At 41.4% G+C, this 12,433-nt stretch overlaps 1 protein-coding gene across 5 annotated transcripts in view; it reads right to left on the bottom strand.

Moving 5' to 3' along the window:
- Positions 1 to 12,433, bottom strand: part of WDR64 (WD repeat domain 64) — a 151,496-nt gene that overhangs the window by 88,511 nt on the left and 50,552 nt on the right. For all 5 annotated transcript variants that reach the window (XR_009210759.1, XM_032136345.2, XM_058430588.1 and 2 more), the window contains one exon: positions 3,743 to 3,822. Coding sequence is in view for 4 of the 5 variants with exons in the window: in XM_032136345.2 (XP_031992236.1) it covers positions 3,743 to 3,822 (80 nt within the window). In the remaining variant the exon portion in view is untranslated. The remainder of the gene's footprint in view (positions 1 to 3,742; positions 3,823 to 12,433) is intronic.

Raw genomic sequence — 12,433 nt, 5'->3', positions numbered from 1 at the left:
CTATACTTTGTAGTTATCTATAAACTTGTCTTATACTATTAGGCTTTAAATGTTCGCAGGTTAGGAATACAACCTGACCTTTATAAGGTTAATAGCCTAATCTATAGCAATTGTGCAGAAAATATTTGTTGAACAAAACATGAAAAAAATGCATGCAGAGCCCCCAAAATATCTTTTTGGGAGGTAATTGTGTTTCTACTCTGAACCTTCCATACTAAGAACTTAATTCCTAAAAAGGCTAGTGCAAACACTATTCAGCAAAAATATTCTAGATGGTCACCAAAATAATGCTCAGGAAATTTTTAGGTTTTCTTGGTAAACACTCTGTCCTGGTTTGGCTTTTTTTTTTTTTTTTTTTTTTCCTGCAAAAGCTTGTGCTTTTTTGAAGCTCATCAAATGTCCCTGCACATTTAATACATTCAACTCTGCCTAGCAAAGCTGCTTTTATTGTATATTTTGAGTCGTCAGCGGGTACATACCGTACATTTAGCAATGGTGCTTGGCTGAGTCACTAATCAACAAGAGTACTCTCCTGAGAAAAATGTGTTTTCAGTTACTGGGAATTTGCATTTTCTACTAATAGAGGCTCCATAACTGTGACAATTCAATAAATTATGCATGAAGAAAAGTATTAGTTGCTTGTCGGTCATACTACTAAGTGTTTTCTTCCCTCTGTGAGAGAGCTAGAAAACCTATAATTAATACGTTTTCAAGCTGTAGATGAGGGTCTTATAATATAATGAACACTGAGGTTAATGAGAGTCAGATGACTTAATCCAAAAACACTGAAGTGGTTTAAGTCCTAAAACTTTACCAAACACATTTTTCCCCCAGAAATGATTAAAATACTATGATTACAAAGCCTATAAAAACCGGTCAATTCTTAACATTTTGTATTCTTTTGTGTGTGAGGGCAAAGGGCTGTGCAGAGGAGTTGGTTAAGATTAATGTGACAACTTTGGGAGGCCGAGGCGGGCGGATCACGAGGTCAGGAGATCGAGACCACGGTGAAACCCCGTCTCTACTAAAAATACAAAAAATTAGCCGGGCGTGGTGGCGGGCGCCTGTAGTCCCAGCTTCTCGGAGAGGCTGAGGCAGGAGAATGGCGTGAACCTGGGAGGCGGAGCTTGCAGTGAGCCGAGATCGCGCCACTGCACTCCAGCCTGGGTGACAGAGCGAGACTCCGTCTCAAAAAAAAAAAAAAAGATTAATGTGACAGCATAATGTGACAAGCAGATTTTAGAATCAAATTTCACATTAGCCATATATTTAAGTACTGCTTTTTCAAAGGGTTTCATGTGCAGGGTTTGCATTGAAAGAGGAAGAGGGCTAATATTTTTGCCTAACTAAAGACATGCAATGGAGAGAGGAGGATTCATTGCAGTTTGATTCTCAAACATGTTTGCTGCTTTATCTCTCACACCAAGGGGCTCTCCCTCCCTCATCTCTTTCATCCTCCTTCTGATGTGTGGTCCACACAAAAAACTGTGCCCATTTCTGTTGGAAATAATAAGCCAAGACAGTCATTAACTCAGGAAGGGGCAGTGGGGATCAAGAAGTTGGGATATAAGTAACCCACGTCTTTTTCTGAAAGTATCCCACTTCTTTTCCTGATTCTAGTGTTTGTTTCTTGATGTGTCCTAGACCTCAGTATGGAGATCTTTAAATAACTGTAATTAGTTTGGTTGAGAGACTTGGATTCCTGTTTTTCTTAGAATCATCACTACCAAGTATCAAGAAACTTGCTCCCTACCCAAGCCATGACTCCCACACACTTCTTTACAGAGTTCTTATCCATATGCCTTCCTTTCTTTTCTTCATGTCCTCACTTGAGTCTTAGAGGTTTGTGGACAATTAATGCTTTGGTTTTTCTGAGTGCACAAAGCTGTAATTATATATTGAGTAGCATCTAGTTGGCAAACTGGGTTCCAAATTTTCGAAAGGACATTTTTAGTTTATCTCCCTGTGAACAGGCAGTTCTTTAAAAAACAGAATCACAGTATTTTAGGCTCAGAAGGATCTTGAAATGTATTTAGTCCCGCTTCCTCATTTTTACCAGATAAGGAAAATGAGCAAAAGGGAGTGATTAAGTGATTGCTGAAAAATCAGAGTTGGTGATTAGCCAGGCGATGGCTAAACCCAGCTATTCTAACTTCTAGTGCATTGTTTTTATTTGTTATGCTTGCCAATAGACTACTATATTATCTTTGTAATACTGTTGGAACCATAAGCTAATTTCAATTTAGTGTTGTAGAAGGCCCAAAGCTGAGCAAAGATTTAAATATAAATTTTGAATGCACAGTGCACTTGAAAAAAAAATTAACTTTATGCCCTTAGGGGAGATTCCCCAGCCATGAAATAGGAGCTTAGCTGTCTTTATATTTAGCAATATAGGCACTTCAGGGATGAGGCAGGACACTTTAGATAGGAAACCAAACCGCCTGCTGTGTATGTTTGAGAGTGAGAAATTTGAAGAAATCTTACTGTAGACAGAGCCAATAGCACTTACTCATTAAACATCATGGCTCCTTTAACAGATATTTTTGCTGTAAACTCTTTTGCCAATGATGTATTTATTGATTTTTTTCTTGATGACAGAGTTTTCTTCTTTTTTAAAAAAATATTTATTGTTTCTTCCCTTTTTAAAGTTTGGGTTTGCAATATAGGCCACTTTCTTGATGTTTGTTTGTGTTTCTGTTTTGCTCATTTAAGTCTTGCAAGCCTACATGCCTCCTGTCTCTTACAAGGCCACCCTGGCCTCCTTGAGGAACCTCTGGGAGCTCATCTTCTCCCAGATCCAGGTAGCCTAGGGAGCCCTGACATCATTCATCTCCAACCAGATCTTTTCCTGTCACCAAAAGGAATCTTCTCTTGGATGTCTAATCAACGCTTGACATTTAAGTTCACAGTTGAGCTTTCTTTTGTTCTCCTTCCCCAGGTAAGCACCCACTTTCTAATTTCTGTATAACTATCAATACAATTGCTACTCTTTCATTTCTCCCACCGTACAAACGTGGAGCTGGTTGATTTCTCTTACTAATCCCTGAAAGCATTGCATCTCCAAGTCTTATGAATAATTAATTTCCCATGTCTTTGAGGTCGAGTCTTTCTTTTTTTAAACAATAGCACCTGCAGTAATTCAGACCCTCTCCATCTGATTCATGTCTCCCCGAAACTTACTGTGTTACCTTTTTCCTTCCTCTTAGTAGATAACCTTTTTTCTTATTTTCTACCTAACCTATCTATCACTTAAGTGTTGGTATTCTTCAAGATTCTCTTCTTGGTCTTCTCATCTGTTAACTCTAAACCATTGGCTCTTGACCTTTTTGGTCATGATCTCCTTTGGAGGATTTGATGAAATTTTGAAATTTTTCTCCAGAAAAAGGCACACACACACACATAAGTGCCGGGGGCTCCAGGTCTCCTGGGAGACCTAGGAACTCATGCTCTCACCCATAAAAATAAGCTCTAGATGGATTAAAGCTCTAAAGGTAAAACAGAAAACAAAACAATAAGAACAAATTCTAGTAAAATACAGGAAAATTTGTCTCACACACTCTTGGGCTGAAGAAGGCTTTTCTAAGTATGTTATCAAATCCGGACGCCAGAAAGAAAAAGGCAAACAGATTTGACTTGATACAAATTTGTAAATTCCCTAATGTGTTTTTCCCAGCACCAAAACTCAAAGAGAACAATGTTTGCAAAGTAGAAAACCCCTATGTAATGTGAACCGTCCTCTTACCTCCAGTGACAATCACATTTGCTTTAACACAGTAGCAAAAAGTGTTTGCTCCTCTTGGCATGGAAAACTCTCTGACAGGCCTGGAAAACACAAATTAGATGTAAAACGTATATATTTTTCTTTATCAAGTTAATTCTGACTTATAAATAGATTATGTTTCATAGACTCATTTCTAAGTTGGTTGTAAATCCATTTGCCCACAGGCCATATTATAAGTAATGATTAAGTCATAATTAACAGTAAGAATCTACTTACTCCATTATGTGGTGATATTCGCGTCGTACTTTGTATTGTTCCTGTTTAAAAGAAAATCCAGCCCTCCGTGCTGGGTTTGTGGTTTTGCTTGTGGTGAGGATGGGCCAACCTGTATAAGGTCTTAATCCAGAAAGGATATTGGGTGGTTAAGTGAGTCTGTTGGGTAGCATATAATGCCAGGAACCCTTTTGGACACTTCTCCCTTGCTCACCAGCCACATCCAATCTGCTGTCAAGTCCTGTTAATTTTTCCTCTGAAATATACCTGAAATCTGACCACTTCTTCCCACTCCCACTGCAGTATGTTGGTTCAGCTCTCCATCCTCTCTCACCAGAACTACTGCAGTAAACTGGTAATTTCTCTGCTTCTACTATTTTTTTTTTTTTTTTTTGAGACAAGGTCTCGTTTTGTCACCCAGGCTGGAGTGCAGTGGCACAATCTTGGCTCACTGTAACCTCTGTCTCCCAGGTTCAAGCAATTTTCCTGCCTCAGCCTCCTGAGTAGCTGGGATCACAGGCGTGTGCCACCACACCCAGGTAATTTTTGTATTTTTAGTAGAGATAGTGTTTAACCATGTTGGATAGGCTGGTCTCGAACTCCCAACCTCAGGTGATCCACCTGCATCGGCCTCCCAAAGTGCTGGGACTACAGGCGTGAGCCACGCGCCTGGCCTGCTTCCACTATTGCCCGTTCTTCTTTCCTCATTCCCAACCCAAATCCCATTGTCATGCTGCAGACAGAGTGACCCTTGTAAAATATGAATTAGATCACATCACTTCTCTCCAGTGGCTCCCTGGTGCTCTAAGAAGGCTTCATTTCTTTTACCTGGCTGGCCTGGCCCTGAGTGATCCCTATCACCCTTCCAGGCTCACCCCATGCCCTCCTCTTGCCCCTGTGCTGGATTCTAATCCAGCTATACTAGTCTCTGTCATCAGCCTCCCTTCTGGACATACTGAGCCCTTTCTGTCCTCAAGAGCTTTTGCACAGGCCGAAGATGTTCGTCTCCCAGACCCCAGCCCCACTAACAACCATCCTCCTTTGGGTGTCAGCTTAAATGTAACTTTCTTAGGCCTTTCCTGGACCTCACCCTCCCACCCTCCCACCCATCGCCACCAGTGAAACTCTGTCTTTTGTCTTATTCTCCCTTAAAGCATGTAGCATCAACCATATAATATTCATATGTATGTTTTGGGTGTTAGTATCTGTGAATAGTATTGTGCCATGGTTAAAAAAGCTCAAGCTTGAGTGACAATGTGTGGGCTTCCATCCTGGCTCCATCACCGTGCTTCAATTGCCTCACTTAGTAGACGCGACAATGGACAATAATAATACCGACCTCAGAGACTAGCAACAGCTGAAAGCTGTTACCTCCATTGATCAGATGGGGTAACAGGAGGAAACAGAGTTATTGGAAAACAGGGGCCACCCAGAAGGAGCCTAGACAAGATGCCCAGATGAGGAGGTCTGGGAGGAGGCACTTGCAGATCTGAGACACACAAGCAGGGAAGGGGCAGGAAAGAAGAAACCTGGCCTTGTTGCTGTGTATGTACATGTTTTTCTTTTTTTTTCTTTTATTTTTTAAAAGTACAAAGGATAGCATATACCATGCTGTTCATTGCTTTTTCACTTAATAATGTATTTTGAAGAGCTGTCTACATCATATTTTAAAAATCTTCTCTTTTTTTATTGCCACCAAATACTCCTTTGTATTACTAAAGTAGCACTTATTTAATTTCTGAGGGGAACCCGCCTGTCTCAAATTTCCTGTGATTACAAATAATATTGTAATAAACAGTCTCTTGTGAAAGGGCCATTTTTGTATATATAAGTATTTCCATAAGAAGAATTTCTAGAAATAGTATTGCAAGTTAAAAGGTATGTGTATTTATAATTTTGAAAGATACTGCAGTTCCTTTTTAATTCCCTTTACCCACTGGACTATACTTTTTAAAATGTATCTCTTTACAAAAACTGGGGCTCACAAAGCCTAACTTTCTTTCTTTCTTTAGTAGAGACAGAGTCTCACTCTGTTGCCCAGGCTGGAGTGCAATGGCACGTTCATAGCTCACTGCAGCCTCAGACTCTTAGGTTCAAGCGATCCTCCTGCCTCAGCCTCCCAAGTAGCTGGAACCATAGCATGAGCTACTGCACCTGGCCAAAGCCTAACTTTAACGTAGTTTATATTTTGGAGTTGTGTTTGAGATATTGAACCTAAAGGGTAATAACCAGAAATATCTTGCATTGCAATTATCACCCTAGACCTCGGGCAAGAATGAATTCTTGCCACAGCTGCCCAACTATTGAACCTTCATATTTCTCAATATGAAAGAAATGGATGCAAATTAAACAAAAGCCCAGAGAGTGCTCAGAGCACAGTCATAAAATCAATGAGACAGCATGGAAATAAAGTCTGAACTGCAAACTTTAGGAGGATGCAGATTTATGATTTAGCTGAAACATATCTTATTAGTTTAATGTTAGAAAAAGATGTCAAAAAAAAGTTTTCTCAACTAACTTTGAGCATCACAAAGGAGAGATCCGTACTCAGCAGTTCAGGCCTTCATCTGAGTCTGTACTGGATACCATGGGTCATATGTAGCTTGTCCAATTAAACGACTTTATTCTTCCTTAAGCCTAAAGTAAATAGTTGTCCTTAGACAACTGTATATACACCTGTATATACAACTTTATCAACATCTTAACTTTACCTAGGTCACAATGCTCAAGACCTTAGCGTAGTCGTTCCAAAATCTGATTGTGCATCACATCAGAATCACTTTGGATATTAAAAAAGAAATTCCTAGGCTGGGTGCAGTGGCTCATGCTTGTCATCCAAATACTTTGGGAGGCTGAGGTAGGAGGGTCGCTTGAGCCCAGGAATTCCAGACCAGCCTGGGCAAATGGTGAAACCCCATCCTTACAATAAATAAAAATAAAAATAAAAAACATAACCTCAGCCCTAACTTGATAAATCAGACTCTCCAAGGGTGGAGTCATAAATGTCTATTAAAATTTTTCTTATAGGCTGGGTGCAGTGGCTCATGCCTGTAATCCCAGCACTTTGGTAGGCCAAGGCGGGCAGATCATGTGAGGTCAGCAGTTCGAGACCAGCCTGGCCAACATGGTGAAACCCTGTCTCTAGTAAAAATACAAAAATTAGCCAGGCGTGGTGGTGCACGCCTGTCATCCCAGCTACTCAGAAGGCTGAGACAGGAGCCACTGGACCCTTGAAGGGGAAGTTCCAGTGAGCCGAAATCTTGCCACTGCACTCTGGCCTGGGGAAGTCTGTCTCAAAAAATAAAAAATTTTTACAATTATTTTTCATGCACACCACTGACATTTATTTGTAAATTATGTACATATATTACTGAATTAAAATTATATAAACATCATAAAACAGACAGTAAAATGATATAATAATTTAAAGGAAAGAAAACGTCTAGAGTTTTCTACCCCCATTTGATGGATCATCTTGCATACCCCCTGGAGTATATTCACCCTGCTTTGCAGACCTCACAGGACATGGGCTGGCTCCTGATACAGTTTCAAGAAAGAACGATCACTCTTTGGCTCTTCTTATGAGAGCCCCAGTAAAAAGAAGAGGTGGGATGGGCAAACTTCTGTAGGGCCCTGCCATAAAGTGGGTGGAGCAGGACAGGGCCCACTGGTAAAGTCGACTTAGAATGTACTGTGGACGTGAGGTCAGGAGACCTAGATTCTGGCTGTGTTCTGTTGCTAAATATATGACTTTAGAAAAGTCACTTAATCTTGCTGAGCTACAGTGTCCCCACTTATGAAATCAAGGGTTGATTATGACCTAAATAGTTTCTTCCATTCTTAAAATCTTAGATATTGTTCTTCCCCTATAGTTGCAGCTGGGGCAGGGGTCAAGCTGGGCAACTGTGCAGCCTTTGTGGATGGCGTCCCAGAGCTGTGGGGGGCACAGCCTGCACAGCCTATCGCAGTGGTCCCTGGTTGGGGCAGACATACATGAATAAGGACTTTCATAATTCATCATACTTTCTGAGCAGGAATGCACCTAGATGTGGAGGAAGAAGCAAAATCAGAACAGGCTGGTGGGTGGTGAGAGATCTTGATTTCTGGATTCTTTGAAGGTTGCTGGCTATAAAATTTTATATTGGAAAGGCTTAGGCTTGTAATATGTTTGAAAAGCTCTGCTGTGTCTAAGATTGCTAAAAAATTAGTTTTTCATATCAAAGAATGTCTAGGGCTCGTAAGGGAGTTAAGGAGAGAGGACAGTTGACTCTAAGTGCACTCCAAAAGGGAAATACTCAAGGTAGGAAAGTTGCCAGGGGCAGCAAAGCCTATGAAGGAAGTAGAGTTTTTAGGGCTTACTCAGTGGGTCCTCAGTCAGTGAGTCAACAACATTTATGAGTGCCAGCTCTATGCCCAACACTGCCCTAGGGGATAGATACATCAGTGAACTACAAGAACAGAGGTGAGATTGTCCATCAGTTGAGGGTCACAAACTCAAAGTCTGCAGCAGCCAGGCAGGTAAACTAGCTGGGAGAAGGGGTTGGGTGTGACACCACAGGGAGAAGGGGGGCTGTGGTGGACTGAGAGTGCATGCCCATGAAAAGGGGGAGCCCGGGCCCAGAGCCAGCCAGTGTGCACAACAGGAAAGGCAGGTTCACCACAACAAGCAAAGATCAAAAAAATAAGTGATCCCCCAAACACATTTTGTAGCTGCATTTAGCTAACAGGCTACCAGTTTGCAGGAATAGCTCTCATATTTTTTGCAATAGACACTACAATTAAAAATCAATTATTTAAATAAAATTTGTTAAAATGTCTTAATGGGTGAGAATAATCACCTGAAAAAATTTGATTTTTAAAAATTTAATAAAAAATAATGCAAAATAACCAAATTCACTGCTAGGTAGAAAGCTTTACTAAATGGAAGAACAGATAGTATTATCTCTATGTGAACGAATACTTCTAAAATATTTAAAACAGTTTTTTGAACTAATTTAAATCTACTTTGTAAGTAGTTATCCTTCTATCAAATGCAAAGTTCATAAAAGGAGTCTCAATTTAGTAACATAAATCAAAAGTCAGTATTTAGACTTTTGAAAATGCTTAAATGTCCCAGATGAGAAGTAGTTAAGTTCTAACTGATGACTCATTTACAGGTTTGCCAGTGACATACTTTGTCACCATAGCTGCTTGGCTGAATGAACTGAACTGGATGTAGTACAAACCAGGAAGGGCATTATTTTCTTTTACCCTGTCTTATCGTGTCACCTCGCCCCAACAGCAAATCTTCTTGGGCCAATTCCCATTAGGATGGCTCCAGCGAAGCTACCTTCTGTGGCCCAAAGGGAATTCACAGGATGCTGGACAGTATCAGTGTGAATGCAGCCTTGCCACTCTGTGGCGGGTTCCTCCAGCCAGGGTCGACCTGATCCTTAGGCACAGCTGGCACAAGGCCTGGAGCCCAAAGTACTTTTAGGGACCTGCGGAAATATTCTAATTGCACTTAAAGTCAGAAGGCAAAAATAAAAGCTTAGGGTCATAGGACATTAGAATTTTTGGGGCCCATGAAAACATACTAAATTTTTCCTAAGACAGAAGAAAAATGTCAAAGACATAAAAGTATGTGAAAAATAATCTATAAGATTGATAGTATTATGGTAGGAGGGACCTATAAAGGCAAAAATGCCCAGGGCCAGGAAAGTCAGACTGCGGCCCGGCCTGCAGCCTTCAGAATTCTCCATGAGGGCTGGGCATGGTGGCTCACACCTGTAATCTCAGCATTTTGGGAAGCCAAGGTGGGCAGATCATTTGAAGCCAAGAGTCTGAGACCAGTCTGGGCAACATAACAAGACCCCATCTTTACCAAAATTAAGAAAAATTAGCCAGGCGTGGTGGCACACATCTGCATCCCTAGCCACTCAGGAGGTTGAGGCAGGAGGATTGCTTGATCCCAGGAACTCAAAGGTGCAATGAGCTATAATCATGCCCCTACCCTCCAGTCCAGGTGACGGGGTAACATTAAGACCTTGTCTTTTTTTTTTTTTTTTGAGATGGAGTCTCACTGTGTTGCCCAGGCTGGAGTGCAGTGGCACGATCTTGGTTCACTGCAAGCTCCGCCTCCCGGGTTCACGCCATTCTCCTGCCTCAACCTCTTGAGTAGCTGGGACTACAGGCGCCCGCCACCATGCCCTGCTAATTTTTTTGTGTGTTTTTAGTAGAGACGGGGTTCCACCGTGTTAGCCAGGATGGTCTCGATCTCCTGACCTCGTGATCCGCCCACCTCAGCCTCCCAAAGTGCTGGGATTACAGGCGTGAGCCACCGCGCCCGGCCAAGACCTTGTCTCTAAAAAGAAAAAAAATAAAGAAATTCCCCATAAGGAAGCGAGTAGTGGTCATCACGTACATGTGTCACATGTCAAGCTTGCCCAAGGTGAGCCTGTGTGTTCTGAGCCTCAGCAACTAGCTACTGGAGAGCTAGATGCGTTTCCCCACTTTAGGCTCTTCTGGAGTAGGTCTTCCTGGACTTACCAGCACTTGCTTTGTAGCAGCAGAAGCTCTGGCCCCAACCTCCACTCCCATTTGGGGGAAGGCAGACAAAATGCCCCTGCATTCCCCCATTGGCCCACAACTAGGTACCTTAATCCCTCTTTTCAATTATTTTAGAATTGCTGGTTGTATCATATTCACATTTGCTGGCAAGGGATGATGGTGTAAAGGTCATGGGTCTAGAACAATCCTCTCCCAATAATTCTTGAGGATGGTCTACTATACCTCTCTTTAGAATGGCATTAGTTGAAATTCTAAGACAGCAGGAAAAGAGCCATTTAATACCTTATTAACTGATTATGAACAAATCTAACAACCTTTTTACTTAAATTTCTCAGCATGTGGAATTGTGTTCATACTTCCCATTTTAAAATTTTCAGTTTATTAAGGATACTTGCCCTTTAGATGTAATTACTCTATTTTCCTATAAAAAATAATTATAGGAGCCCACATAATTAAATGAACTACAAATGAGAGAGCTGTGCCTTTAAATAAAACTTCTTTCAAGTAGAAAGGCTCATATAATTGATGTCAATTTGGAAAATGAAAGATGGCCTGCTTTCCAGTATTTCATGTTCATATTCAGCTGCATATTCTTTGAAAGACTGCTTTTTCATTCTGTTACTAGAAGTATCTTACTCTAACCAGTATGCATAAAACATCAAACATTTTGTGAGAAATCTATCATGATAATATTAACCAGCATTTCGATAGCGCTTTAAGAGTGAAGAGCGTTTTCTCATATACTTTCCAGTGCATTGAGTTATCAGTTTGGTGTTTGGACTTGAGCCCAGGTCCACCACATCATGCTCCCTTCTCAGGATGGCAGGGGTGGGGTTGGGAAGGAAGGAGACTGTCCTCTTGGCCAGGACACCTGAGTGAGCCCCACCTGTAAACACCACCCATAGCAGAGTGGCACCAGGCTCACAGTTTCACGTACAATGTGGGCCCATGATGTTCATTCATAACACCATAAAATGTAGATACCATGTGATATGGTTAGGCTTTGTGTCCCCACCCAGATCTCATCTTGAATTGTAATCCCCAAGTATTGAGGAAGGAACCTAGTGGGAGGTGATTGGATCATGGGGGCGGTTTCTCCCCTGTTGTTCTTGTGTTAGTGAGTGAGTTCTCATGAGATCTGGTGATTTTATAAGTGTTTGGCAAGTTCCTCTTTTGTCACTTTTCTCGTTCCTGCCATCATGTGAAGAAGGTCCTTGCTTCCCTTTCACCTTCCGCCGTGATTGTAAGTTTCCTGAAGTCTCCCCAGCCATGTGGAACTGTGAGTCAATTAAACCTCTTTCCTTTATAAATTACCCAGTCTCAGATAGTATCTTTATAGCAGTGTGAAAATGGATTAATACACAATGGTTCTTTGAATATAGAAGCTCCCAATAAATATTTGTTTGAATATCCTTAAGGGACAAATACCTGATTGACAATAACCACTTCCCGGAGTCACACAGAATAGAAATGTATTGATTCTGGGAAGTTCATTCTGAATTTTTCCCTGATCCCCCTGAAATGATAGCAATTTTAAAGAGAAACATTTTCTGACAGTTTCTTCAAAACAGAAAAAAAAAAAACTTTTTGATAGAGTCCCCTATCAAAAGTCCCTGGCTGAATTACCACATGCTTCATCTCAGACTTTTCTCCTGTTGTTCCATGAATTAATGAGCGTGATGCAGGGAGAGAAGCAGAGTCATCAGGTAGAAGGTAAAGGGGTGACTCTTTTCAGGGGGCATGTGTTACATGATTGGGGGTGTTCACTGAATGGAAGGCAATGCTGCAGACGGGAAGCATCCCAGGAGAACTGTGTGATTGCTGAAGAAGCAGGGCTACTGAGTCAGCAGAGTCCCTTGATATTTTCTCCCGGTGACGGTGAGGTAGTTG

This window comes from Hylobates moloch, unplaced genomic scaffold, assembly GCF_009828535.3.
Source record: "Hylobates moloch isolate HMO894 unplaced genomic scaffold, HMol_V3 SCAFFOLD_18, whole genome shotgun sequence".
NCBI classification, from domain to species: domain Eukaryota; kingdom Metazoa; phylum Chordata; class Mammalia; order Primates; family Hylobatidae; genus Hylobates; species Hylobates moloch.
Note: the sequence above shows the minus strand (reverse complement) of the source record. Positions and strands in the feature narration are given on the sequence as shown.